At 41.0% G+C, this 24,750-nt stretch overlaps 1 protein-coding gene across 2 annotated transcripts in view; it reads left to right on the top strand.

Moving 5' to 3' along the window:
* The window catches only part of eys (eyes shut homolog), a 295,658-nt gene that overhangs the window by 130,088 nt on the left and 140,820 nt on the right, over positions 1 to 24,750 (top strand). For both annotated transcript variants that reach the window (XM_037124906.1, XM_037124907.1), the window contains exons 7-14: positions 4,521 to 4,720; positions 5,603 to 5,730; positions 8,003 to 8,117; positions 10,594 to 10,753; positions 17,133 to 17,237; positions 21,917 to 22,056; positions 24,001 to 24,164; positions 24,315 to 24,568. In XM_037124906.1, coding sequence (XP_036980801.1) covers positions 4,521 to 4,720; positions 5,603 to 5,730; positions 8,003 to 8,117; positions 10,594 to 10,753; positions 17,133 to 17,237; positions 21,917 to 22,056; positions 24,001 to 24,164; positions 24,315 to 24,568 — 1,266 coding nt within the window. The remainder of the gene's footprint in view (positions 1 to 4,520; positions 4,721 to 5,602; positions 5,731 to 8,002; positions 8,118 to 10,593; positions 10,754 to 17,132; positions 17,238 to 21,916; positions 22,057 to 24,000; positions 24,165 to 24,314; positions 24,569 to 24,750) is intronic.

The raw sequence follows: 24,750 nt of genomic DNA, 5'->3' as shown, positions 1-24,750 counted from the left end.
GATACTTCCCCGCTTGCCCTGGATAGCTCTGTGTGCTGTAAATCCGAGCCTGCGATGAACTTTCTGGAGTAAAAACTCCAGGTGGCTCTTCACATTGATTCATTGTTTTATTTGGAGCACAATTTGTCCTGGCAGCATTCTTGAAGTGTCATAGCTTTGCCTTTTCGAGTCCAGCCCATGCTTTCAGCTTATTATTTTGGAGAAGTGGTCTCAAGGTTACTTCCAGTGCTGTCTGGCATCAGGTTTTGTGAGAGCAGATTAAGTTTATACAGTAAAAGAAGAAAGTACAGTGCTGGGAGTGTCGCGCAGGAACTCTGAACTTACTTTACATTTTAAAAGAGACGTGTGCAAGATGGGCACAGTAGCGCTTTGCATTGATCCTCTCATACATAACAGTGAATGGGAGACGGCCAGCTGAACCGAATGCTGGACGATCAGCGACTCCTTACATATAAGAAGCCAGAACCAGAGAAGATGATTCAGTGGTCATGATAGTTGGCAATTATCTTTTGGTTATAATCAGATTAACAACATGTTTGTGTTTTTTGGATAGGGTAGCATTAAATCACCAGATGTTAAATGTCAGTTCAAAACACAGTTGCGCTTTGATGTAAAAATAGTAAAATACCAAGTGGTTTTCTGTGAAATTACATCCTTTCACCAAAAACATGAAGAAATATAAAACAATTCAATAGAATCTTAATGGGTTATTAACCCTGTATATAGAAAAGAGTTGAAAATCACAATAAAACCGGCCATACTGACAACTGCAGTTATGTGAAAGTTACCAGGCTAATATATAGTATTGGTTCTTTAAGGTTTCCATTGGGTTTTGGTGAGTGTTAAGCAAGATGACTGTTGGGTTGGATACTTGATTAATTTCAGAACAAACTGCGACTTTCTCAACCAACCGACCAATCCTGACCTCTTTCTGATGTCCATTTTTTCTGGCCCTTTAAACTATGCTTGCCCCTGCTGGTGCTGCACGGCCATACACGCATGTCATTTCCGTGGCGCGGCGAGGCAAACCATCACAAGCTGTCCTTCGCTGGAGCTTCAGATGTGTTACACGCTTTGGTGTTCGACTTCGCTGCCTAAAACACACATGAAAGTCGAAGAATTGTCAGCTCTGCTCATTTGCCTGTCTGATGAATGTATATACATACAACAAGACATGGGGTAAAACTTCAGAAGGCGCGTGGCCCTGGCCTTTCGTTTTTTTAAACGTATAATTAATGTAATTCACATTGGAATCAAATTGGTGAGCTACATGCATTCTCTGCCTTCGCTGCTTTTGTCTAATTTGTTTTAATTGTGCTTTCCTCTCAAGTAAGTGGACCCCACCGGGTGCTTTCGCATAGTCATGGTGTCCTGCTGTCGGATCAGCTTCCTGGGAGTTCTGTGGAGCTTGTGCTCCCTCTACCTCCCTGCTGCAGTCGCCTCATTAATCAACTGGAAGTTAGTGGCTGCTCCAGCGCCGGCTGCCCTCATAGGCCAAAGTCTATGCGCACAGAATAATGAGCCAAACTCATGGGACGTTTCAAATGAGATTTTCTTTTGATTTGACTCTCCTCTGTGCTACCTCTAGGGTATTTGTTGCGAGGTATTACCATCTTTATGGGGCCATTTTCCATTTGTGATAAGGTGTTAATTGTTTTTTTTTCCAGTGCTGTTGGTAGTTATATCAAAATTTTAAAGTTTAATTTGGACCACGCAGTCATTACCCTTGTTGAGCAATTTAATTGCATACTGACACAACGTTGCTTCTTTATGTATATTAGATTAGCCGCAGTTCATAATCACTGCGATGATACGGGTGTTGGAGACGAGCGGCTCTGTGGCGGGCATAAATGTCAGCGCGAACGCAAACGGTCGTAAAACAAGAAATAGTGGTGTTGTGCCATGCGTGACCCGAACTAAAAATGGTCATGCATTAGGAAATTCTGCCCTGAGTGCAGAGAGAAGCGAGCGCTGCAGTCTTTATCTGTGTCATAAATGCATGCGACGGATGGAGGCCCCCTTCCTGAAAATACAGTAGTTTGTATTGGCACAAGTCGTAGCGGGCCGGCCACGGAAACTCAATTTCTGGGTAGAAAATGAGTTGAGGAGAAAGCGAGCCCCCGAAGTTGTGCGCTGTAAGATTGATGCCCACAGAGGAGGCTACGAGGAGCCCCTGGGACATGAGCACTTGTATCAGCAGGGGGATTAAAGAAAATATGCACAGAAAGAGTCGCAGGAAAGATAAATGTGTAGGCACCTTGTGAAGAAACACAAAAATGAAAACCCTCACCGGGGAATAACATCAGGGGTTTTTTTTTTTTTTTCTTCACCTTGAACCTCCAGTGGATTCAGTCTAATTTTATCCCTTTGCATACAATGTCACTGTGGCATTACCCTGCCTCTGGTTAAGCTGCCAGCGGTGAAAAGTGTTGAGGCACTGCAGCATTTAGAAAAATAAAACCCCACTGGCCACAGCTCAGTTCAGAGTTTATCTCGGAAAGTGCTTACGAGCCGGGCCGCGGCGCCGACCGCTTGGTTTGTTGCATGAAAAATCCGCCGTGAAAATCATTTAAACATCTTAATGACGACTTTCCTGTTTATCAGTGTGTTTGATGCAGAGGTGTTGACTTATTTTTTTTGCGCTCATATAGGATCAGGATATCGCGCTTTCCAAGTTGGGAACTCTTGTTGTATAATCTCTTTTATCGTAACTCTTTCGGTCCATACTTTAAATGATGCATGCAAACCAAGCTGTTGCATATATGATATTTTACAAAAAGCACTTGAATGCGATTATAGTGTTATCGTAGAAGTAATGACCATAAAGGTGAAAACCGCAATAACAAAGGCTGCATCATTTAGTCATTTGGAACTTGTAGTGATTTGAAAAAAGAATAAACAAGATGAATTGTTCTTTCTTCTGTGTATCTAGCAGAAAAACATTTAATAATACATTAAAGCGTGAATTATGAATAAAAGGGGCCTACTTTGGGGAAAACGTAGGTTGTACATCTTCAGACATGATACATCCTGCTATATGTTCACGCAGCTGTATGTTCAGGGACAAGACTGTGTGCATGCCAGGGCAGTTCTCTTTAGCACCCAGGACACACAGTACGGCGCTGAACTGTATAAAAACAACATCTTCAATAAACATTAAATCAGTTAGAATGGATTTATGTTATTAGAAAACATTATAATATTACAGATGTCATTTTTTAAAAAGTCTAGTTACGGTTAAAGTGTATTATACAACAGTGATGGTGCTAATAAGCTGCCGCTCAGTTAATATAAAGAGCGACACCATAATAACTGAGAAAATGGTTCATAGTTAATGTACAGTTGATTAAATGGAAGTCAATAGTTACTTCACATCTAACAAACAGTGAAATGCTTTGCAAACAATGTATTAAGCAATTATAAATGTATAGAAACATTTAACATTTAATATGGGCCATTGAGATAATATTTTCAACAGTTTTTCAAAGTACTGTGACCATCAGTTTGCTTCTTCTGCTCCTCTTCATTAAACCATAGGTAATAACTTGTTTATGAAGCATTTCATAAATGTAAGTATATACAGTGCATGCACCGCTCATCAAGAGAAGTATTCCCCTTTCGAAAATGTCACCATGTCTCCCCCCTCACTCAGATGTGAAGGAACCATTCCTTTTCATTGCGGACGCAGCAGTATGAAGGTGACTGACACTGGAGCTGCCTGTGACTTCGTGACCTTGGACGTGTGTTAGCCATTTTTTTTTTTTACACGACCAATCAAACAGCTTACAGTCCTGAACGTGGCGCTGAACCGAGAGCTCCTCGAAGACCCGACTTCACAGGATGCCGCGGACCGACCAGATACAGTCCTCTGTCGCACAAGCATGGACTTCAGTATACACACACACGCAGCATGAAAACGCCTTGAGATGGAGGCATTTCTCCTGAGCAGTCGAAACAAAACAGCAGTGACTCAATTCTGTGTATAACGTTAAGGGAAAAAACATACATTTTTAGGCGAACCAAGCCAGTCATTTATTTCCAGACGTTGGTTTCCCCCGAAGCTAAGCGGGTAAAAATGAATGATGTTACTCCACGAGGCACGACAATACTCTGCAGTCCCCAAGAACTCCCGTAAATGATTTAGGCTTTTTCCCCACTTCTTGATATACCGTCAACATTACTTATTTGTGCCGGATAACATCTCAGCGGTTTCAATTATTTTTGCAGTTGGTGGTGTTTTGCTCTGCGGTGTTTGCCGGATCGGAGGCCGGCACACAGTTTGACAGCTTTTGGATGCCGCACACAGTTAGCCTCGCCTTTTGATTTAATTATGAGAATATTTGCTTACACGTCAGTCAGCCCCTTCCTCCGTGGATTCTCAGTCACGTCAGTCAAGTGTTTTCAGGCGTAAACTTGGTCGGACTGCTTTGAAGCTATTTTTATCGCCGTCCCGCGTTGCTCCCATGTTCGCCACTCGTGGGGGTTAAATAGTTTTTGCTAATGGTAGTTTTGTTTTGCAGGCCCACCGTGTGAGCGGAGGAAAGCCCCCTGCGATCCAAACCCGTGCAGCAATGGCGGCGAGTGCGAGGAGGAGAGCCCCGGAGGATTTGTCTGTCGCTGTCCGGAGGGGTTCGGGGGCCTCACCTGCGACTTCCGATTCGACTCGGATTGCCTGCTGTACTCGTGTCAGGAGGAGCAAATTTGCGGCGCGGGGGAGCACGTGAGCACTTAATTTGCCTTGTTTGTTTTATCTCAGTGGGACGTAAACAAGAAATGGCACATTTGAAATGAGAAATGAGATCAAATGGCTCCGCGCTGAGGGCTGAAGTGAGCAATTAATATTTCTTCCTTAAGATGAGCTATGGGGGAAAGAGGATTCGCGTCCTCCAGAATTTTGATTGAATGACCCGGCGCGTACTTAAGTGCCGGTTTGAGATGGCTCTCGTCAAAAAGCCTTTTGTAATTGGACGCCTGCTGCAATTTTCCACCTTTCGCTGGAAATGCCATTTGTGGGCAAACATTTTTGCAAAGAGACTTGTGTTTCTTAATGTTCTCGAGGATTCGCCGGAGGAAAACACTGTAATGGTCTAATTGTCTTTCCCTGACCTTTTTGTTTTTGTTCATTACAGTTTGCCAGGCGAGCTGCATATTTTCACAGCCTCGCCGAAGAATACCAGAGTGCAGCGAGCTAAAAGGGATATGTATCAATAACGACGCCTGATGCTGCGGCTGCTTGACATAGATATTTTTTTTCCACAGGCTTAATCTGAAAATTCACATCTCTTTAACTTTGATTTACACGACCATTAGCGCATTAATGGCTGCTCGTGGTTTTCTAAAACTCATATTAAAACTTATATAATACCTATCATTTACTACTCGGATATGATAAGGTTTGATTGGAGTGATCAGTAACAAATAATTACGTCAGCGGGGCACACTCCCCCCCCCCACACACACACACACACAGCGGAATTGCTTTGTTATTGATAATTTTTTCCTATGGTCGGTGATCTCGCGCACCCTCGTGTAATCTCACCCTGTTTTCCACAAACTGACAGATGACATGGTTTGTTTGTTTTTTTTCGCCTCGCTGTTGCAGGACTCCGAATGTGTCTGCGCAGATGGTAATGTGGTCTCAGCGTGCAGGAGGCAGCAGAACCCGTGCAGCCCATCAGCGTGTCTCAACAATGCCACCTGTGTGTCCAGGGGAAATGATTATGTCTGCAGGTGAGACGCGTGCAGGCGGCTAATAGAGGCCACTCTCGCGGTCGCTTTTTTTCTAGATGATTGGAATGTCTCGGGACTGTGCCTCCCACTGAGAGGGAATAAAGATGGGTCTCTCTCTTTTTTTTTCCCTTATTTATTTATTTTTTTTGGATTTCCATCCATTTAATGTGATTAGGGTTTACGTTTTGCTTAAAAGCTCCAAGACTAATAAATACCTTTCTGGCAGGACTAAAGCCCTATTGTTGGCTGGTGATATTCTGTATTTCTCTCATTGTAAAACAAATCCCCATGTAAAGACCAAAAGCAACAATGAACTGATCGTATTGTAGCTTCTTCCTCTGTGTCATAGACACTATTATTGTCCAGAAAGTATTTTTAAAAAAAAACAAAAAACAAAGATCAACACAGCAAAACAACTATTAAATACATCGATGAGCCACCAAAATAAGGGAATTATGTCTAGGTTTGCCAATAGATCGGTCATGTCTGTACAAGTAACTGCGAGTATGAAGCTCCAGTTCTATACAAGTATGCGCTTACCCATAGATATATGAGCTATACATATTTATGTAATTATATTTTTAACTGTTTTTTTATGTCTCTGTGTAGAACAATGCCTGTCCACTGTCATCTAAAAGTTTTGAGAGACAGACTAACACATTGTTAGTTAAGGTCTTTTCATGGTTTTTTTTTGGTTTTTTTGACATGAAAAACTTATAATGCCACCACAAAGACAGTTGTTTTTCACAAAGCGTTGTCAACCGCCCTGCATCGTTTTGGCTCCACTCGAAAACCTGACTTGCCATTTAAAGTTAGAACAGTTTGCTGCACAAAGCTTCTCGGAGGATACGGGCTTCCAGCGGATCACAATTTGCCTTTGATGCTCTCTAGGTACTTATTATCACGCTGAAACCTGTTTTTAACACAGACAAAAAAACTCCTGTTAGTGCGTCTGCTGCCGGTCTTTTACCTCATCTGAACCTTTATCCAAACTGAGAAGACGTAGAAACACCTTGAAATACCTCGTGCCGCGCTTCCATGGCACTTTCTGAAATGTGTCTGTCTAATGTTTTGTTAACCAAACACCCATGTGAAACACCTTTGTAATAGACAAGACAGAAGTGTTTTGTTTTTTTGGCATCTCACTGTTGGGATTTGTATGAATGTGTTTTCAGGTCTACCGGTTTGATGAGAAATGGAAATATTTATTAGACTCGGCTCTGGAAGTCTCCACTTTACCTTACGCCTGGGGTCTTTTAGATCACAGCTATTCTACAGTGACGCGCCAGAACAGAAGAATTATTAGTGCTGATTAATTACTGATTAGAGATAAGATAAGATAAGATAAGATAAGATAAGATAAGATAAGAACATCTTTTATCTGTTGCATTATGGAAGCTTATTTTTTCTGCTTAGTTAGAACCTGCATTCTTAAAATCGGAAACGGGCTGAATATCAGATCCACTTATCAGCCAGATCAATAATCGTCAACTCACAGTATACGTCATACTATATACAAACATGTAAATACATATAATCATTTACTTTTAATTCTTATTTGTATGTTTGGTACTTAAGTACAGTTATTGCCAGAAAGCTACTTTTGATACTTACTATACTTACTTGTACTCAAGTACTGTTTGTATGGGTTACTTTCACTTCTACCAAAGTCATATTTAACATGTCATCTTTGATTTTACTCAAATATGACTTTTAGATTAGTATTTTTTATACCACATTGGCGCTAAACACATTGATTTGGATCTTGGCTACAAGAACTCATGTTGTAAATGTGAAAAACTGGGTTGACTTTTTGTTTGATAATTGGACAAACAGTCCTGGCATGTTTTTTTTTTGTCACAATGACAGCTCTTCTACTCTTAAGACACTTTAATTAAATCAAAATCCAAAGCACGCCAAATGAAAATTAGAAGAGAAGTCAATCAAACAAAATGTGTATCTAAATTAGACAGTTATAATCAGTGATGTGGGATTTTGACGCTTGTATGGAAGCATAATCAGTGATTTATAACGTATCTTAATTTGTCCTGACCCGGACTGCACCCATTTGGCAATCTGTGTAAAAAATGTTTTTTTAAAAAAAGGACAAATAATTAGTGAGCACCATCTCACCATATCTGGATCACAAATTGGTCATGTGGAAACAAAATTATGACCCCGTGCATCTTGTAATAGAAATAAAAAATATGGCTTGTTAGTGCTTAAGGCTCAGGGTGAATTGATTTTGATGACACTGACCTCCTCTTAACAGATGTCTGAGAGGGTTTTCCGGGAAGAATTGTGAAGAAGTAATTGACTACTGCAGGCTGCTCAATATCAGCTGCCTCAATGAGGGATTGTGCTTCAACATAATAGGCGGATATCAGGTAAGTAATTCAATGTTTCCGTCTTAATGACATACTCGTAAGCCCGCAAAATATGACTCATGCACCTGCACCTATTACAGTATAAACAATAAAGGGAACACATCACAGGCAGAGCTGCAGTACATATATAGTATAATAACTACATGCATCTTGTTTGCAATGGCTGAACTTTTAATTATTGGACTTTAGATATTATATATATATTTGATACATTGTGTTTAACAGCAACCTTTTCCCTTTAAAATCATGATTAGCATGAAACTGTTAGTTGCATAGTTTACAGTAACACTTCACATTAAGGTTAAAGACATTGTGAGGCAAGTAAGGAATTAATCAGTCACTTGATCATTATTCCTGAATGACAAGGACCATATTGGACAACAGACATTACTAACAATTACTATTTCATTGGATGGATGGATAGATAGACAGACAGACAGACAGACAGACAGACAGACAGATTTAACTTTGGGGATTAATAAAGTTATCATTGCAGCGGGTACATTCAAGTACAAATACCATGAAAATATAAAGGGCAAATATCCAAACAATACTAAAAGTACTCTATACATTGCCTCAGTCAATAAAAATTGAGCCATCAGGGTGCAAACAGATAGATAAGGTCTATAACAAACAGCTGCTATTCAAAATAAATTAGGCTACTTCTCTTCAGTTCAATACTTAAGAGAAGTAAAAAAAAAAAAAATAAAGAGAATAAGGAGCGTCACTGATAGAAGATTTCTACAGACAAAGGTAATCCAATTCAAACCCATTAATCATTGTGAGTATGTGGACACATTGATCAGACGGACAGGTTCTGGTCTAATTTGCCTCCCTATTGCTCAGTGTCCTCAAATGTCTGTATTTTTACAACACCTGAGACTGCTCCGTAATACCCCATAGCTCCTAATTATTCTCCATCAGTCTTGTTCCATTAGACCACTGAGAGTGTTTCTTCATCTAAAATCCACTTTTAGATGCTCCGTGCCAGTGGGGGTCAGACATAATCAAAAACCTCTGCTCGCTGAAAATGGGCCATTTCTTGTTTTTATGTTTTTTTTATTTTCATTTATGTATTTGATGAAGGGCTCCTTTGAGTACGAAAAAGCTATTGTGTTTATTACGGTAAAAGTAACCCTATCATTTCATTCCCTCTGCCGTGAAGATGCTCTTAGCAGAGAGAGCGAAACTAGAGGTCATGTGAAAATGATTTTACCGTTTGGTAAACAGAGCGGTCCTTTTAGAGAGGAATATTTTTACATTGGATTTGTGATTTAAAAAAAAAAAAATGGCTGAAGTTGAAGTGCCTCGTTTTTAGCTTAAGAGGGTCGTATGACCTTAAAATAATGACAACATTTCGCTTACAAAACCCATAGTGGTATCAATCCATGCACATACATTTGAATTTATGCAACCTTGTTTCTCAGTAGTCGCTTTCAGCACATTTTAAATTTGTTGCCAGTGATCTCTGCATTTAGGAAAAAAAAGAAATCTGTGGCGACCTTGTATATCCAGAAAGAATGACTGGTAACCTCAGTGTCAACAACTGCCAGGAAGAAACAGTCCCCGGATGACTATATAACTCTTTCTGATAATAAAAGATACAGCCAAATTTATTCAGAGTCATTTTTCATTCAAGTGTTACATACTCCGTTCACCTCCATCCTTGTGATAAAGTGGCAGAAACCTCAACAGAGCATATGTCAAAACTCAGGAAATTAAACCAAAACCATCTGTGCGGGCAAGGCATCGGCTGAGGCAGGGCTTCCTGTGATTTGGGTGAACAGTCATTTGAGGATGTTTACAGCCAGATCAGATGGATAATGTGCGAAACAGCCCATTTTTATAAAGGTTTATATGATAATGATAATAATGATGATGACAATGATAACACATGATAATGGGCTTTTCACAGACAGAAGTCAGAAAGTGCTTTATGTTGGGCATACGTAAGAAAACATCAAAATAAAGTGACCGTCTGACCCACATAATAATAATGATGATGATGATGATGATAATGTTAGATAAATGAATTTACTGTTGATCCAATAGGGCAGTGACACGTCACCAAACACCCTTAAAACTTAAATCCAACTACTTAAAGGTATTATATTTAAATTTCTGTCTTTCAGATGTCTGAAAAACGACCAAGAGAAATCCATAATTTTAGTCCAGGTGGCGTTGTGTAACTGTAATAAAAGTTTGAAACGTTTATATCGAAGACAACTCCCATGATCCCACACTACTTATGTCCTTTCTTTTGTTCTGATTACGAGTCCTCTAATTGCGGAAATAACATAGTGTTCATTCAACCCTTATTGTTACAATCGAAAGTCAGCCCTACCATTACAATGATGGATACATGTTGTGGCTCTTGAACATAGTCCTCTGTGTAAAACCTTTTGTTGGTATGGGCTAATACATTTATTCAGAATAGTGCGCTGTTCTGTAATGTTACAATTATTGTTTTCTGCAGTGTGTTTGTGCCCCGGGATGGATCGGAGAGTTCTGTCAATATGTAGGCGACGCCTGCCTGATAAAACCAAACAGCTGTTTGAATGGAGCCACGTGCATTACAACAAGTCAGCCATCATCCCCCCCTCAGTACACCTGCAAATGTCCCCTCGGCTTCACAGGTGAGATATCTTTGCTCCATTATCTGTTTCTGCCCCTTTCCATCTGTCTGTCCGTTGGCAGCATATCTCAAATATGGATCGTTTTGCACAAACCCTTGTGGGAAGGTTGGTCGTGGGGCATGAAGTGACTGATTGATGTTCGGGGAGAATCTGACGCTGAACTGGTACAGCTTGACAGTGACACGCTGTTGACACAGATTTGTGTTCTTCGTTTGACATTTATTATGCTGCTATGTTTACATCCTGGGTACGCAACATATGTACAAAGCTACGTGACAATGTGACAAGGCAGTCGTTTTCTGAATACGTGACTCCTCCCAGACGGTGTGCAGACAGCCTACAGTCCCATGTACAACATTTGACACAGAGAGACTTCGCGCTGAGAGCAGGCCATGAATTATGAATGAGTCCATTTTGCTTTTTGTTGCTGTTTTTAAGGCAGATGGCATAAAATGGCTTAAAACTTATAAACAAATCATGAGAAACTTGTGTATTCCATCAAAGTGCACAATTTGTATCATGCTAAAATAACTGCACGTCCACTGTGATTACAGCAAATATTAGTTATTTTGGTTAAATATTGGTTTCCATTAAGGTTTTATGCCATATAAAAAGCTTTGTGTGGAATATCCGTCCATAGCTGCTAGAGGTAAGATCTTTAGCCCGAGCCCGAGCCCGAGCCCGAGCCCGAGCCCGAGCCCGACCCGAATTTCGGGCCGGGTCGGGCTCGGGCTCGGCCTAAAATGTCAATCATTACGTTCAGGTCGGGTCGGGCTCGGGCTTCTCTCTCGCTGACTTTTTTTAAAATAAATATATGTTTATAAAAATGTATACTAAAACGATGTGTGGATACTAAACTAAGGAATACTTGTTGTAAATAAATAATTTGGATAAAACAGAGAAGGCGGCGCTGTAAGGTAATTGCTATATAACTACTACTAAACAGGAGGCGCAGAGCAAGAGCACGCTTTGCGCACGGCTTTGCGGACATTTCGTGAACGTAATCTTCCCTCCGCGAGTCCACATCTATTTTGACCAGATATCCCCGATATGGAGCACCAAGAAATCAAAGATAAACTTAAGACAGGGGAACTGAAAAGGCAAACACGCACCGCCGGTAAGAGTGACGTGTGGAAAAATCTTGCGTTTTTTTCTGCCAAAAATACTATGGGATAAATTGAAATTTCGGGTTTGCTTCGGGCTCGGGCCTGCAAATCAAGTTAATTGGTCGGGCTCGGGCTGGGTCGGGCTTTAATGCCTGCGGGCCTGGGTCGGGTCGGGCTGGATTTTTTTAGGCCCGATCTTACCTCTAATAGCTGCCGCCCTCCTCATTATGAGACACTCCTGGCAAAGACACAGCTGTTTAATTTGAATGAGGAGTTCCTGCTGCAAAAAAAAGTAGGTGGATTATATTAAGTTTAACGCAACCAGATGCCAAATCAAAACCTACTACCTCTTATTAACTTTGAATGTCAGCTAACCCCACTGAGCGTTATTGATTAGATAACATAAAAATAGTAACGCCATGACTCAGGCTGCATTTCAAGTGAATTCACTTGTTGAACTAACCATGAATCAAACTGACCACAAACAGACTTATAAGCCATTTTAAGGTCACCATGAGCCTTGACTTGGTATGGCTAAAAAGCCTCTACATGTTTAACCAAGCCCCAGGGGAGTGTGGCGGGCTTTGAAGCCAACTTTCATAGAGGCCGATCCGTGTAATTACCATTACTTGATGCGCTGGACCCCCAAAAGATCTTTTTCCAATGAGCTTCCATTTGAAAACGTGGCTGAAAAACGGTGACTATCATAATTTGAGCTTTAGTTGAATAAAATTCAAAACGTCGAGAAGAGCTACAAGATTGAATAATTGAATCTCTGATCAAGTTTGCCAGCTCGCTAGGCGGAAGTCTCTAGTGCACACACTCTGTGGGCCCAGCAAGGCGCAGGAGCCAAGCAATTCTATAGCAGGGAAGTCTGGCTTTTTGGCAGCTGAGCAGCTTTCATGGGGATGAACGGGGCTCCCCGCCTCCAACACTCTTATGAAGGTGTTAATATCAAAGTCCTTGCATCCACCAGGGACTAAAAAAGCAATGTTGTGAATGTAAGTAACATCTTGGTGTTTCAGCTCTAGTTGTTCCCCTTTCGACATTTTTCATTTTCTTTCTTTCTTGCACCCTTTTACTTTTTGCCTCCATTTTGTCCCGGGTGGGTAAGCTAGCTTACCATTAGCTCATGTTAGCTCCTGGGAGCACCTGCTTTTGAATTTGACCTGACACTGTTTTGACAGCCTAGCTAAGTGTATAATGTTAGCACTATTATAATGAATGGTTGACTTTTATTGGGATTGTTAGCATTACCTTTAACCTGGTTTAAGCAGGTTAGCTTTAAGCTTCGATTTTATGAAAACTATTCTCTTAATTCTGACAATATGACATATGTTTATAGCTTTGTGTAGCATAACTTAGTCACTGTTCTAATCCTTAAACATTTAAAAGGTTTTTGTGTAGAAAAATAATTTAGAAACATAATCCACCTACAGTACAGAGCTTGCGGAACATCGCAACAGTGGTGTTGTAACGTAAATGTGGTGGAAGGTGGGTTCATTTCCTGCATTTAGCCAATTTCCATATAATGCTGACTTGGACTGACGTTCGGACTTTTCCTGAGAAACACCGTACCACATCTGAGATTAGCTTGTTTGGGGAGAGGGGGGTCACTTTTCAGTTCACCTAAAGACCTCTAAAGCTGTGCATTGATCGTGCAAAGGTCAGCGGGGCAACGTAACAAGAACAGAGGCCACTCTTTACCTGTCAGTTTTACGTTCATGTTTGCAAGCATCCTCTCTGATTAATGTCTGCATCACAGCCACCTCAAGTGCTGCTGTTCCATACCTGACCTCTGACCTCTGACCATCCTGAGGAGGTGGAAACAGAAGCTGCCTATAGTGATCATTACATTGTTTTATTATAAGTGGTATTAGCTGGTTTCTTCTCTGCATCGACATTGCCCAGGAATAACAGTACCTGATGCAAAACACTTTTGTTTAGTCGAAATCCCATCACACATCCAGTGCAACTAGTATCCACAATGTAGAACATAACTGGATGTCTTTTGAAGTGCAAATTAAGTGGAAAAATGACGTTTTCAGGCCAGAAATCAGTGGTTGGCTTGTGATTTATGTCAGACAAGCCAGCGACAGAGTTTCAAGCAAAGGCCAGTTCTGTTGATGAAGCGATTTTCTAACCTTGAAGCTTATTTACCAGTACCCTTGCCTGCTTGACATTTCTAAGGCCCGCTGCTGATTGCATTTAATCCAAGTACTCTGGCAAACGGCTTCCTAATTAGCTGCCAGCTTGGAAAACATGGCCGGAACTTGTTAAGCTATCAATGACAACTGTTCTAAAAAAGCATGGGAACAAGGGAGATGAAAAGGAAGAGAAAAGAGGGTTGTTACAGAGTTTGAGATTTAAAGGGGGGGGAGCCTAACCCTTTTTGTTTACTTTGCTCTTTAACAGTCGAACAAAGTAATAGAAAACAGACAAAGTAAGGTTTTCTTTTCATTAAGGCGTTGTTGCTTTGAGACCTTCCTGGGTTGAGACCACTCATGATATTTTAATGAAAGGTTAATCTAAAGACCAGTGTGTAGTCTGCATGGTAAGATCAATCCATACCTATAGATAAGCCACTTGCTAGTGTGACTCTGTGTCTCACTGAGAGAAAACAATATGTAAACCGACTCTATGCTGACTTGATTGACAAGAACACGGATTATGATCCTTGCCGAGCACCCTATAGACGTTCTAAGGGTTTATGATGTTACAGCACAGTATTGTTCCTCTATTGTTTTATTGCTAACCCACCAGATGTTATTTTCCTCCTTTCCCCAGTGCGCTCTGGTTTTGGCCTTCAGCGCATTTCCCAATCTAGCTTTAAGTCCTGACACACTCACCTGTCAGTCAGATAAGCCCTTACATAGCACTACATGAACAAGATTCTTTCCTTCTGTTCAAAGCTGAAATCTGTTGCCACTTCAGTAATGGAAAATTGTCTCTTACACCATGGAAGGTCTTAGTGACTGATAGAATTCATCATTTTCCGGCATATTGGGATTTTCTTTCTTTCTTTTTTTTTTTTTTTTTCTGCTGTGGAATTTCAACAGCCATGCAGCATAGAAAGGCCAATTTAATTTTGAGCTTTGCCCAGAAACCCCTCCGTACTCTATCACAGATCATAACTCAGGATACGTTATGCGAGCCCCGGCTTTCGGGTTTCATTTTTTAGGGCTTTGCTTTTTCACAGAACAACAATTGGCTGGCATATGTTTTCCTGCTCTCATTCATATTCATTTTTTTTTAATTGTGTGGAGTGGATGACAGGGCAACACACACAAAACGGGGGCATGCAGTTTGCGAGTTTAGAGCCAAGCAAAGATCCAGTAGTGCATCTATCATCTTCACCTTAAATGATCTGAAAGGTCTTTGCATTTGAACCTCAATCTTGTAAATACTTATCAATTGGCATTTTGTTTGACTTTCACCATCATTTAATATACCCAATCATTTCAAAACTTGTGAGACATAGAAGTGTTTACACATTATAACTTAAATCACCAAATTTAAAGATCTTAAGAAAATCATAATAAATAGCTGATGTCCTTCATTACAGATTGAATTCGACACCATGAATGAGCGTAGGAGTCTCTTGGGTTTTAGTGGGACAGATTTGTATAATTTGCTGCCGCACAGCTTGGCATATTTTGTATATAATGACCTGTAGCAGGTACCGTGCAGATGATATCAATCATGGTGTTTGTGCTGCAGTATGAGGGTGCCGCTGTCAAGAAGGGACTTTCACTGCATGTCATTGCTGCTCCGTTATTGATGATGAGACATTCTAAATTAATAACCTGCAATGGAAGACACCCACCCCCGTCCACAGCAGTGCAACTAGCAGCTGCTGAGGCAGCTGAGCACCAAACAAATCTCCCGTCAAGCAGCATGCATCCCCCACCTCGTATGCCCTCTCTTCAGCCTGGATGGAGCTCATTATTAGGGGACCCATTTTCTTAAAAAGGAAGTGAGCCTGTCCAGGCAGGGGTTTGTCTTCTCTTACATCCCTCTTTGTGTTTTCCAGGGGCTCAGGACCTGAAATCGTGCAGCATTAAAAGCTCATTTGTGGTTAATTATTGTTTCAGGAGAAAACTCTTACAGGAAAACATGATGGGAAATGCTTATTACCAGATGCGACAGCCCGGCTGGTATTGATTTCACTGTGTCTGTGTTTTTGTGTGTCATAATGGCAAAAATATGGGCCTGGAGTCACAAATTGCTGCGGGAACTACCGCAGAAGCAGTTTTTTGTAACTGTGATAGCGAAAACAACTGTGTAAGATGCAGTTGTGAAAACTAACAGGTGTGTGGTTGAGATCCAAATGAAGGCTGAAGTTAAGAATGGGTGTGATCAGAGCAGGGCAGGGAAAGTAGGGAGTAGGAACTCCTTATATCTCACTCGTTATATGCGTACTGTGTAGTTTTGGTTGAGACAATTTAATCAGAAGTGAAAGTACTATATTGACTGATTTTTTTTTTTTTTTTTAAATGAACGGCTCTCAAATGTATATATCTGAGTTTGTGTCATTGTGTCATCATTGATATTGTAAATATTAAACTTCTGAGGTCTGATTTCTTCTCCGAAACTAAATAGTGCCCCTTTAATGAAAAACATCTAATATACTGTCAAAATACTGCAAAATTTCAAATGTAGATTTGTGAACTGAAACGTAATTGAACTAGGTTTTGTCTTTTTTTGTCATATTTTTGTTTTAGCTCGGTCACAAGCTAAACTCAAACTGTGATGGCAGGATAGCAAGTGGACGTAGAATGAGAGTGAGCGGAAGTAGAATATTTTGAGCAGCCGTGTTGAAACTGAAGTATTACAGACAGTGAACCGAGCATGAGCTCTAGTGACCACTTGATGAGTCCACAGCACCTGCTAAAGTTAGCAGCGAACAGACCAAAGCAGTAAACTGCACTACAGTCCCAGTTTCCAGTCATTATGCTAAGCTAAGCTAATTGGCTGCTGGGTTTAGCATACAGTCATGAAAGGGATATTTCTCGTAGTTTCTGCGCCCTTTATCCTGAAACATCAATAAGACCACAGATATTTAATTACAATTCTGTAGCATTCTGATTGGGAACCCTGACAGACCATCCATGTAATAAGTACTGAAAAAAATTATTTACTCTGGGAACTTTTTTTGGCAAATGTGCAATATGCAAATGAGGAAACTTAATATAGAGTTTTAGGTGTTTGTATGCAATAAGCCTAATTGCAACATTTTGTGACAATTTATATATTTTTTCCCTCTTTCTCAGGAGCAAAATGTGAGACTCGGATCAGAAAGTGTGACTCCAGCCCCTGTCGGCACAATGGCACGTGCTCCGACCTGCCAGGACACTACGAATGCCAATGTCCTACAGGTATGTTGGGCTGTGGCCAGAGCTCAAGCTTTGTAATAACATTTTCAGTGATAGCTGTATTAGCTGTGGAAACAGGCGGCACTGCAGACCTTTTAAAATTTGTATTCAGTGAATGTGGCCTAAGATCCTCAGCCAGGGCCCCTCTGGCCATCTCAGTGTACGCTGAAAACCAAAGGTGATTAGCCTTTGCCAGCGGGGTCCCTAGACTGTGACACATCCTGCCCGAGGAGGTTGGGCCAGGGAAGTCAGCCTGACTTCATTCATCACATGAATCATATTTCTATGCTAAAAATATTTTTCTGTGCTTTGGTTAGTTTTCCATCTTTTTTTTTGAATATGTTCAAAATGATGTTTTACTACAGCATTTCCAGCGTGTTTAAAGGAAGCACTGTTATTATGAAATTACAAATTGTTTAAAGTAACCATAGTATAAATGGCTGCTTCCCAGTATGCTATCGATCACAACATGTAGTATGGAGGCAACATGGCACAGCTTGGTCACATTATTCACAGTATAGGTTTACAGCCTCGGCCTGAGATTGACAGCTGAGAAAAAAAAAATCACCAAGCCCACTGCGAGAGCACTTTAATGCAACCAAATTGTGCAAATATATTAATGAGAGTTTCACAATATCACATTATGAAACTGCCATTAATATCGTTTCCCTCTAATTGCTTATTTTGCCTGACGGGCTGAAGCTGAATTTACATTCGCCAAACGTAAACTGATGGACCGCTCGTGGGAGCTTCATGATGTTGGCAGGCTAAGTGTTTCTGGCAACAGCTCATTCCCGATCTACTGGAATGGTTTACCACACATTCAGACCAGAGACACTGTGCTCAGAGCATCTTAGTGGCCAGGTGATGTTTTATTTTTAGCTGCTTTTTCCTAGCTTGGGGCTCCTTTTGCAAAATGTACAATTGATGGTAATGAAACACTGTGATTTCATTCAATTGTTGTTCAATTAAACCTTAAAACACAATTCCAGTGTTACTAACACATTGGTGTTGTCTCCTCATCAGTGCACATTAGAGTCACTATTTTAGGTGGCATCCAGAGGTGGCATTATATATTCATCAGCTGATGAGCTATGTCAGCCCTTGGGGTGTCTAAGGTGCAGATAGATGGTGAGTGTACATCATCCTGTTTCATATTTCACCATTTTGTATATACGACCCATCCTGCTCAGGGTTTGTGGGGGAGCTGGAGACTCTTCCAGCGTGAATTGGGTGAGACGTGGGGCAAACCCTGGACAGGCTGCCAGTCGATCACAGAGCTAAGACACAGACAGAAAAACAAAGTCATACCTACAGGGAATATAGAGTTTCCACTTCACTTAACTGGCATGTCTTTGAACTTAGGGAGAAGACTGCAGGAAACCTTTGCAGACTCCAGAAGAACTTGCAAACTATTTTAAATCCTAGGTCCAGGTTTGAACCCACAACTTTCTGAATAATGATAATAATAAGTTGCTGGGCTACATCTAATGTTTTTTTTTATTATCTATTAACTCGAGCTTCAATTGAATTATTTTCAGAATCGTTTAAAAAGAGCAGACCTATTCAACATGGTGTCCCATGTACCAAATCCAGCCCTTAAACCTTAAACTACATTTGAGCCCTTCGATCATTTTGGAAGAAGACTAATTAGCCCATTCATTAACGTTGTCTGTTGCTAAGCACAAAATAGTCTTTCATTAGTCTTTAATTCTATTTTTCATTAAACGTATTATCCCAGGCTGTTTAAGAGGGAATTTACAAGACTACTAGAATAAAAAGCCTCATTGTTTCGCCCCCACCCCATACTTTTGCATATATAATTGTGAAAACTAAAACAAGGCAGAGACATAGGAAATGTAAAGGACCGGCTCTTTGGATTACTTACTACTTACTTACTAAAATAAACACTGTAGCAAACAAATGTTTCTTTCAGCAAGGTGATCTTCACAGATGAACACCACTTGTATGATTTTTGAAGTTTAAATAAAACTACTGGAAGTTAAAAGCCAATGAAGAACATCGCAGTTGCGTGACGTCGTTCCGAGGCATCTTAAACCTGTACGGATGGACTACTGAGTAAATGAGTGTCCATGTTCGGCGTGGTGACGTTTACTGTCCCAGACAACCCCATTAGTCTCATTTAGCCACTTGTTAGCATCTACCTTTTTCTGTTTAAAGGGATGCAATGATTAAAATGTGGTGTATTTAATAACTGTTCTATGTTGTTGGACAAAACGTGAAAATATCTGAAACTTCTGCTCACCATCGACCCCATTTAAGACATTCAACCAAAAGCCTTTTTCATAAAACCCATTGACTTTTGAGATGATGAAACTAAATGTGCAAAAACGCTAACTGATTTATGACTCAATCCTGCAGCACTGAATTACAGCCACTATCAGTTTTGTTGATAACAAAACACCGGTTGGTAAGTATGAAAAGGGAAACCCCTTATTGAGATGGTGTACATGTGATGTTTGATGCATCCCCAGAGCGTAATGGACGATGAAATAACAATGTAATCTGTAAGCTTTACAGGTGTGAAGCAGATCTAGCTGTACACATGTTCTGTTGTTGAGGAAACGTGTTATTGAGTCGGTGCAATATAATGTATGCATTGGCAGGTAAGGGCTTGGGGCGATAAAGCAGGCTGCCAAATTATTATTCCATCCTTGTCTCAAGACTTTGCTTTTGTCCTGTGGTCCGGCACTCTGCGGACTATTTTCTTACGTTGCGAAAGTCACTTTGCTGTGAGAAGATGCAGCAGATGAGGCACATGAGCAGAAGAGGCTTAGCTTTACTGTGATAACAGATGAGATTTGGTAGCAAAGGCTGGAAAGCCAGGGGTACGCCCTGTGGAATTCCGTTACCATGGATCTGTGGCCACATCTAGCACCAGTTTACTCAGGGAGTTAGAGATTCATGATCAGGGATTAAGGCCGGCTGTAACGGCAGCTTCTGAGGCAGCTGAGAAGAGCAAACTGTGGCTCCGGCTGAAAAGAAAAGGCACCAGCTTGTGTGCAAACGGTGGAAATCTATCCTGTGATTCAGATGGGAGATAGAGCAGTGGTCAAACAACACTCCATGCTCACTATATAATCATCTTAACATGTTGAAGAGCTTTTTAGCTTTGCTTCACAGCGTCCAATTTAGGCTTACAGTTTATATTAATACTAAGAGGGTGAATACAGACATCATAGGCTGATTCGTAAAACACGCATGTTTTCTGAATGTACTGACTGGCCTCTGAGCAGGTGTAGTAGGTGCAGTTACAATAACTGTTGAGCCTGCTGGGGGTTGTCATGGGTCTAATTTAACTTGACGTCTGTGATGGGAGGCTCCCGCTCTATAACCCCACTGACATAGACATCAGCCCACGTCCTCATTCCTCTGTCACAGCACGATCTCCACGTAGACGCTCACCCACCACGCAAGAGGGACAGTCACTTCAGATCAGGTGTGTTGCAAAATGATTTGCTGAATGTAGATACTGAATGTCAGAACACTGACATTTGCCCTTTTCTTTTATACAAAAAAGGATCAACAACTAGGACTAGAGCTTGATCGATATATCAGTTCATCTATATTATAGGTGGATATTGACCTATTGCAGGGACGGAGGTGTCGGTGCGTGCATTGTCCGACATGCTGTTATATGAAAACCTATTTTTGATTACCATAGATGTGTGATTATAATGCAGAAAAATATGACTGGCAGAGCTCTGGTGCACTGGTGCTTTTTCATGCACAGACCGTTGCCTTTGAACATATGTATTCCTGTTTACAATCATTTACATCATTTTTTTGAAAAACATGGCAGTCAAATGTATTGGGTGCACCTAAATTATGTGCTCGTGCAAGCGATACATTTAACTGTCATGTTTTAAAAAAAAATATGTAAATGATTGTAAACAGGAATACATATGTTCAAAGGCAATGATCTGTGCACCCAGATGGTGTTTGTTAGGAATATTTTTAGTGTCTAAAAATCTGACCGGCACCAGTGCAACCGATGAAAATGTTTTGTCTCGCTGGACAGATTTTTGGGTGCATGTAGTAATATATTATTATTATTATTATTCTCAGTGTACTGATGTCATTATAGAAAATACAGTTTATTTTTAAACTGCAAAACATCCAGCCAATGTACTAATATCTACCTCTTTAACTCTCTGATATCGGTATCTGCACAACAATAAACGAGTATCAGTCGAGCTCTAATTAGGATCACTTACACAGCTGATTAAGAGAACCATCATTCTGAAATTATTGTCCCCTCTTAGTTATCATAGAAGTAAGATCAGGCCTGAACCTGCAGCTCACACGATGCTCACAATTAAGCCCATCACGGCGAATTAAATCTCACTGTAGTATACCACAGTTTATAAATCTGGAATCTTTGGTGACTATCCCATGCTGGCAGACAGGAAGCAACGATTGGTTTGCCAGAGCCGAGGGGATGAGCAACTGGAGGCTATAGCAGCTAGGAGCATTTAGAAGCCAATGGCGTCATAAGCATGTTGACAGTGTTTTTGTAAGTACCCACTCTGCCAGAATGAGGATAAAAAAGCCCTGCACTGCAGATTTAAATAAATGTCCGTTGCACTGTGGCTCATTGAGCCAAAAAAAAAAAAAAAAGAATGCAGCCACTTAAACATGTATTCAATCTTTTCTTTCAGGTTTTCAAGGGAAGAATTGTGAAGTTGACATGGACGCTTGTGCTCTCCCCAACAACACGTGTCCACCGAAGACTCAATGTTTGGATCTCCCAGGCGGCCTTGAATACACCTGCCGTGTACCCTGCCCTCAGAACCTTCAAGTGGGTTGAACCAACTCAGTGAAGCATTTGTCCTTGTCTGTTGTTCTGTCTCCATATGATTAGAACGCTCCTTGTCTCCAGGTAATTTCTCCAGGACTTTATGTAATAAAAGGGTGTTCAATACGCATTTCAAATTATTCTTGTCATATGAGCACACATAATTCTGCATATTCTTCGATGATAAAACACTTCAACTTGCCTATGTGAAGTAAGAAAGTGGGGATATTCACAGTTACTTAATGCAAAAGAGTCGCCGCCCCAAAGTGAATTACAACATTGGGGACTTAAGTGAGAAGGCATCAAATATGACTTCAGTATCTTATTTAAAAAATGTGGGATAATCCTTTGTTTTACACACGGATAAAAATAAGCGCGAGTCCCACAGGAAGATTGACAGTAAATGCAATAATCCATAAACACAGCAATCAGCTGGTGCTGAAGCTGCAGAGTACTCTGGTTTACCCGAGGAGAAAAAAAAAAAAAACCTGTATTAAATTGTTGTCTAATGGGGAATTTTCTACTTTCCTTTTTATTGATACAGTTGGACCACAGAGGCTCCAATAAATGTGGTTAGCAACAGATCTCACCCATAACCCGACACTGAACCGGAGCGTATATTCAGTGTACTGCACGTTTAAAATCACTAAAGCACAGTTTTATGTCCTTTTTTAGTTTCAATGTGGCTGCACATCTTCGAGATTTCATAAGTGGTCACAGTGGAAGGAGATAAAGCTGGGAACTGTGTGATTGTTTGTCAGGGTTTTTTCGCTCTTGGCATGCACGAGGGGAGCGCATTTACAGGACTGAAAAGGCCGCTGCCACCTCTGCCGCCACAGATGAGCGCTGCCGAAGATTCGCATGAATATCTGTATTTTTGAAAGCGCAGGTTTTTTCCTTTACATGTAGATGAATCCGCCCTCTGTGTTTTTAAAAAAAGCAACCACCAAACCTGAAAAGAGGAGCATCCACGGATGACAGATGGAGATGATCACTCACTGCGGAGAGAGGCTTGTGTTGGCCGTCTTACAGGAATGCCATGATGTCTGCATTATACACCTTCGCCCAAGCCAGCTCATCCTCTGCCAGTTTCCCCTCGACTATATATACACGTGTACCAGCTAGCAGGCGTATCTGTTTTGTTACACGGAACACTGGGGATGTTTAGCCCTGAATGACCATTGATCTTGTCTTGTAAGACATGATGTGGATGCCACACGGAATACTGAGTGAACCCAAGAAAAAAGCATCAATCAGTATTCATGAGAGTGTCATGTTGCTGTAATGAAGCTCATTTTCTGGCAGCCGGGAGCAAGAAATGATGAGGGGTTGCATTGTAAAATGATGGTTAAATTTTGGACCAGAATTGGCTCAGTCAAATGCAGTATCATTGTTATACAAATGTTTTTTATCGATTTTCATTTTGGCACATGAAGCAGCATGTCTTTTACTTCTGGCACATATGATGGTGATTGTCAGGTGCCTTCTAGTGTAAAACAAAGAAACACATTATTTTCTCAGTTTTAATGCCTGCCTCTTTAAAGCCCTCCTCCTAAAAAGCCCGGTCTGCTCTGATTGGTCGGCTGTGCCATGCCTGAGAAGGCAACGCCCAGCATCTTCTAGGACCACCTCCGTCTTTATTTTTGCAAACACTGTTCTGAGGGCATGGTTGAGGGCTGTGACTGTATAGTTGTGACATCACAACCTTTGTGGAAAGTCTTTACGGCACTTAATCGCAATATTATTGAAATCACAATATGGTTAAGTGCAATATTCAAACCACAGGAGCTAAAGTTTTTAGGTAAATGTAAAATTTGTCAACATACTATTATAAATGAAGCACTGTGGTTCCAAACAGAAGCCCCAGCCTACAAATGATTATCTCTAGACATGTGGCGTAATTACTTTGTGTCATTCGTATCTAATGTCTCTGTCTTCTATCGACAGCCATGTGCCAATGGAGGACGCTGTGTGCTGAACAATGCCAGCAGCTACACCTGTATTTGCACACCTGGCTGGTCTGGTCAGAACTGCCGTGTAAATGTCAATGATTGTGTTCGACACTGGTGTCAAAATGGAGCCACTTGTGTGGATGAGATTGATGGTTACAGGTGAGTGTTCAAATCTCGATTGTCCCCGGGCCATTCTGGCCCCAGAATGTCAATGATTGTAAAAGCCGTGACATTTACTGTTCACTTCCTTCAGGGGTTGAAAGAATTACTCTATACAGTGTTAAGGAATTCTCTTTAATCCGTTGCTAGCTGCCTTTGTCCCAGAGGATACACAGGCATCTACTGTGAAGAGGACATTGATTACTGTGCTGGCCATCTCTGCTCTGAACATGGTGTTTGCCTGGACCAGAAGTACAACTTCACCTGCCGCTGCACACTCGGATTCGAAGGGTCGCTCTGCGAACTGGAAACAAATGAGTGCAGCAGCTTCCCCTGTGCGAGCGGAGCCACCTGTGTGGACCTAATCAGTGATTATCGGTGCCACTGTCCCCGAGGGTTTGAGGGTATGAGACCATCTGATGCGAGTGTGAGCCTATTTACAGCCATTAGTATGGCCAGCCACAGGAATATCAGGTTTGAGAGCAGCTTTCCACTGTTTGAATGTTGAGATGCTTGACATTATCAGCTTTCACACAGAAAGTTCATCAGAATTTTCTCTTTATTATTTAACATTAGGTGCTTTTTT

Source organism: Acanthopagrus latus, chromosome 15 (assembly GCF_904848185.1).
Source record: "Acanthopagrus latus isolate v.2019 chromosome 15, fAcaLat1.1, whole genome shotgun sequence".
In the NCBI taxonomy this organism is placed as follows: domain Eukaryota; kingdom Metazoa; phylum Chordata; class Actinopteri; order Spariformes; family Sparidae; genus Acanthopagrus; species Acanthopagrus latus.
Note: the sequence above shows the minus strand (reverse complement) of the source record. Positions and strands in the feature narration are given on the sequence as shown.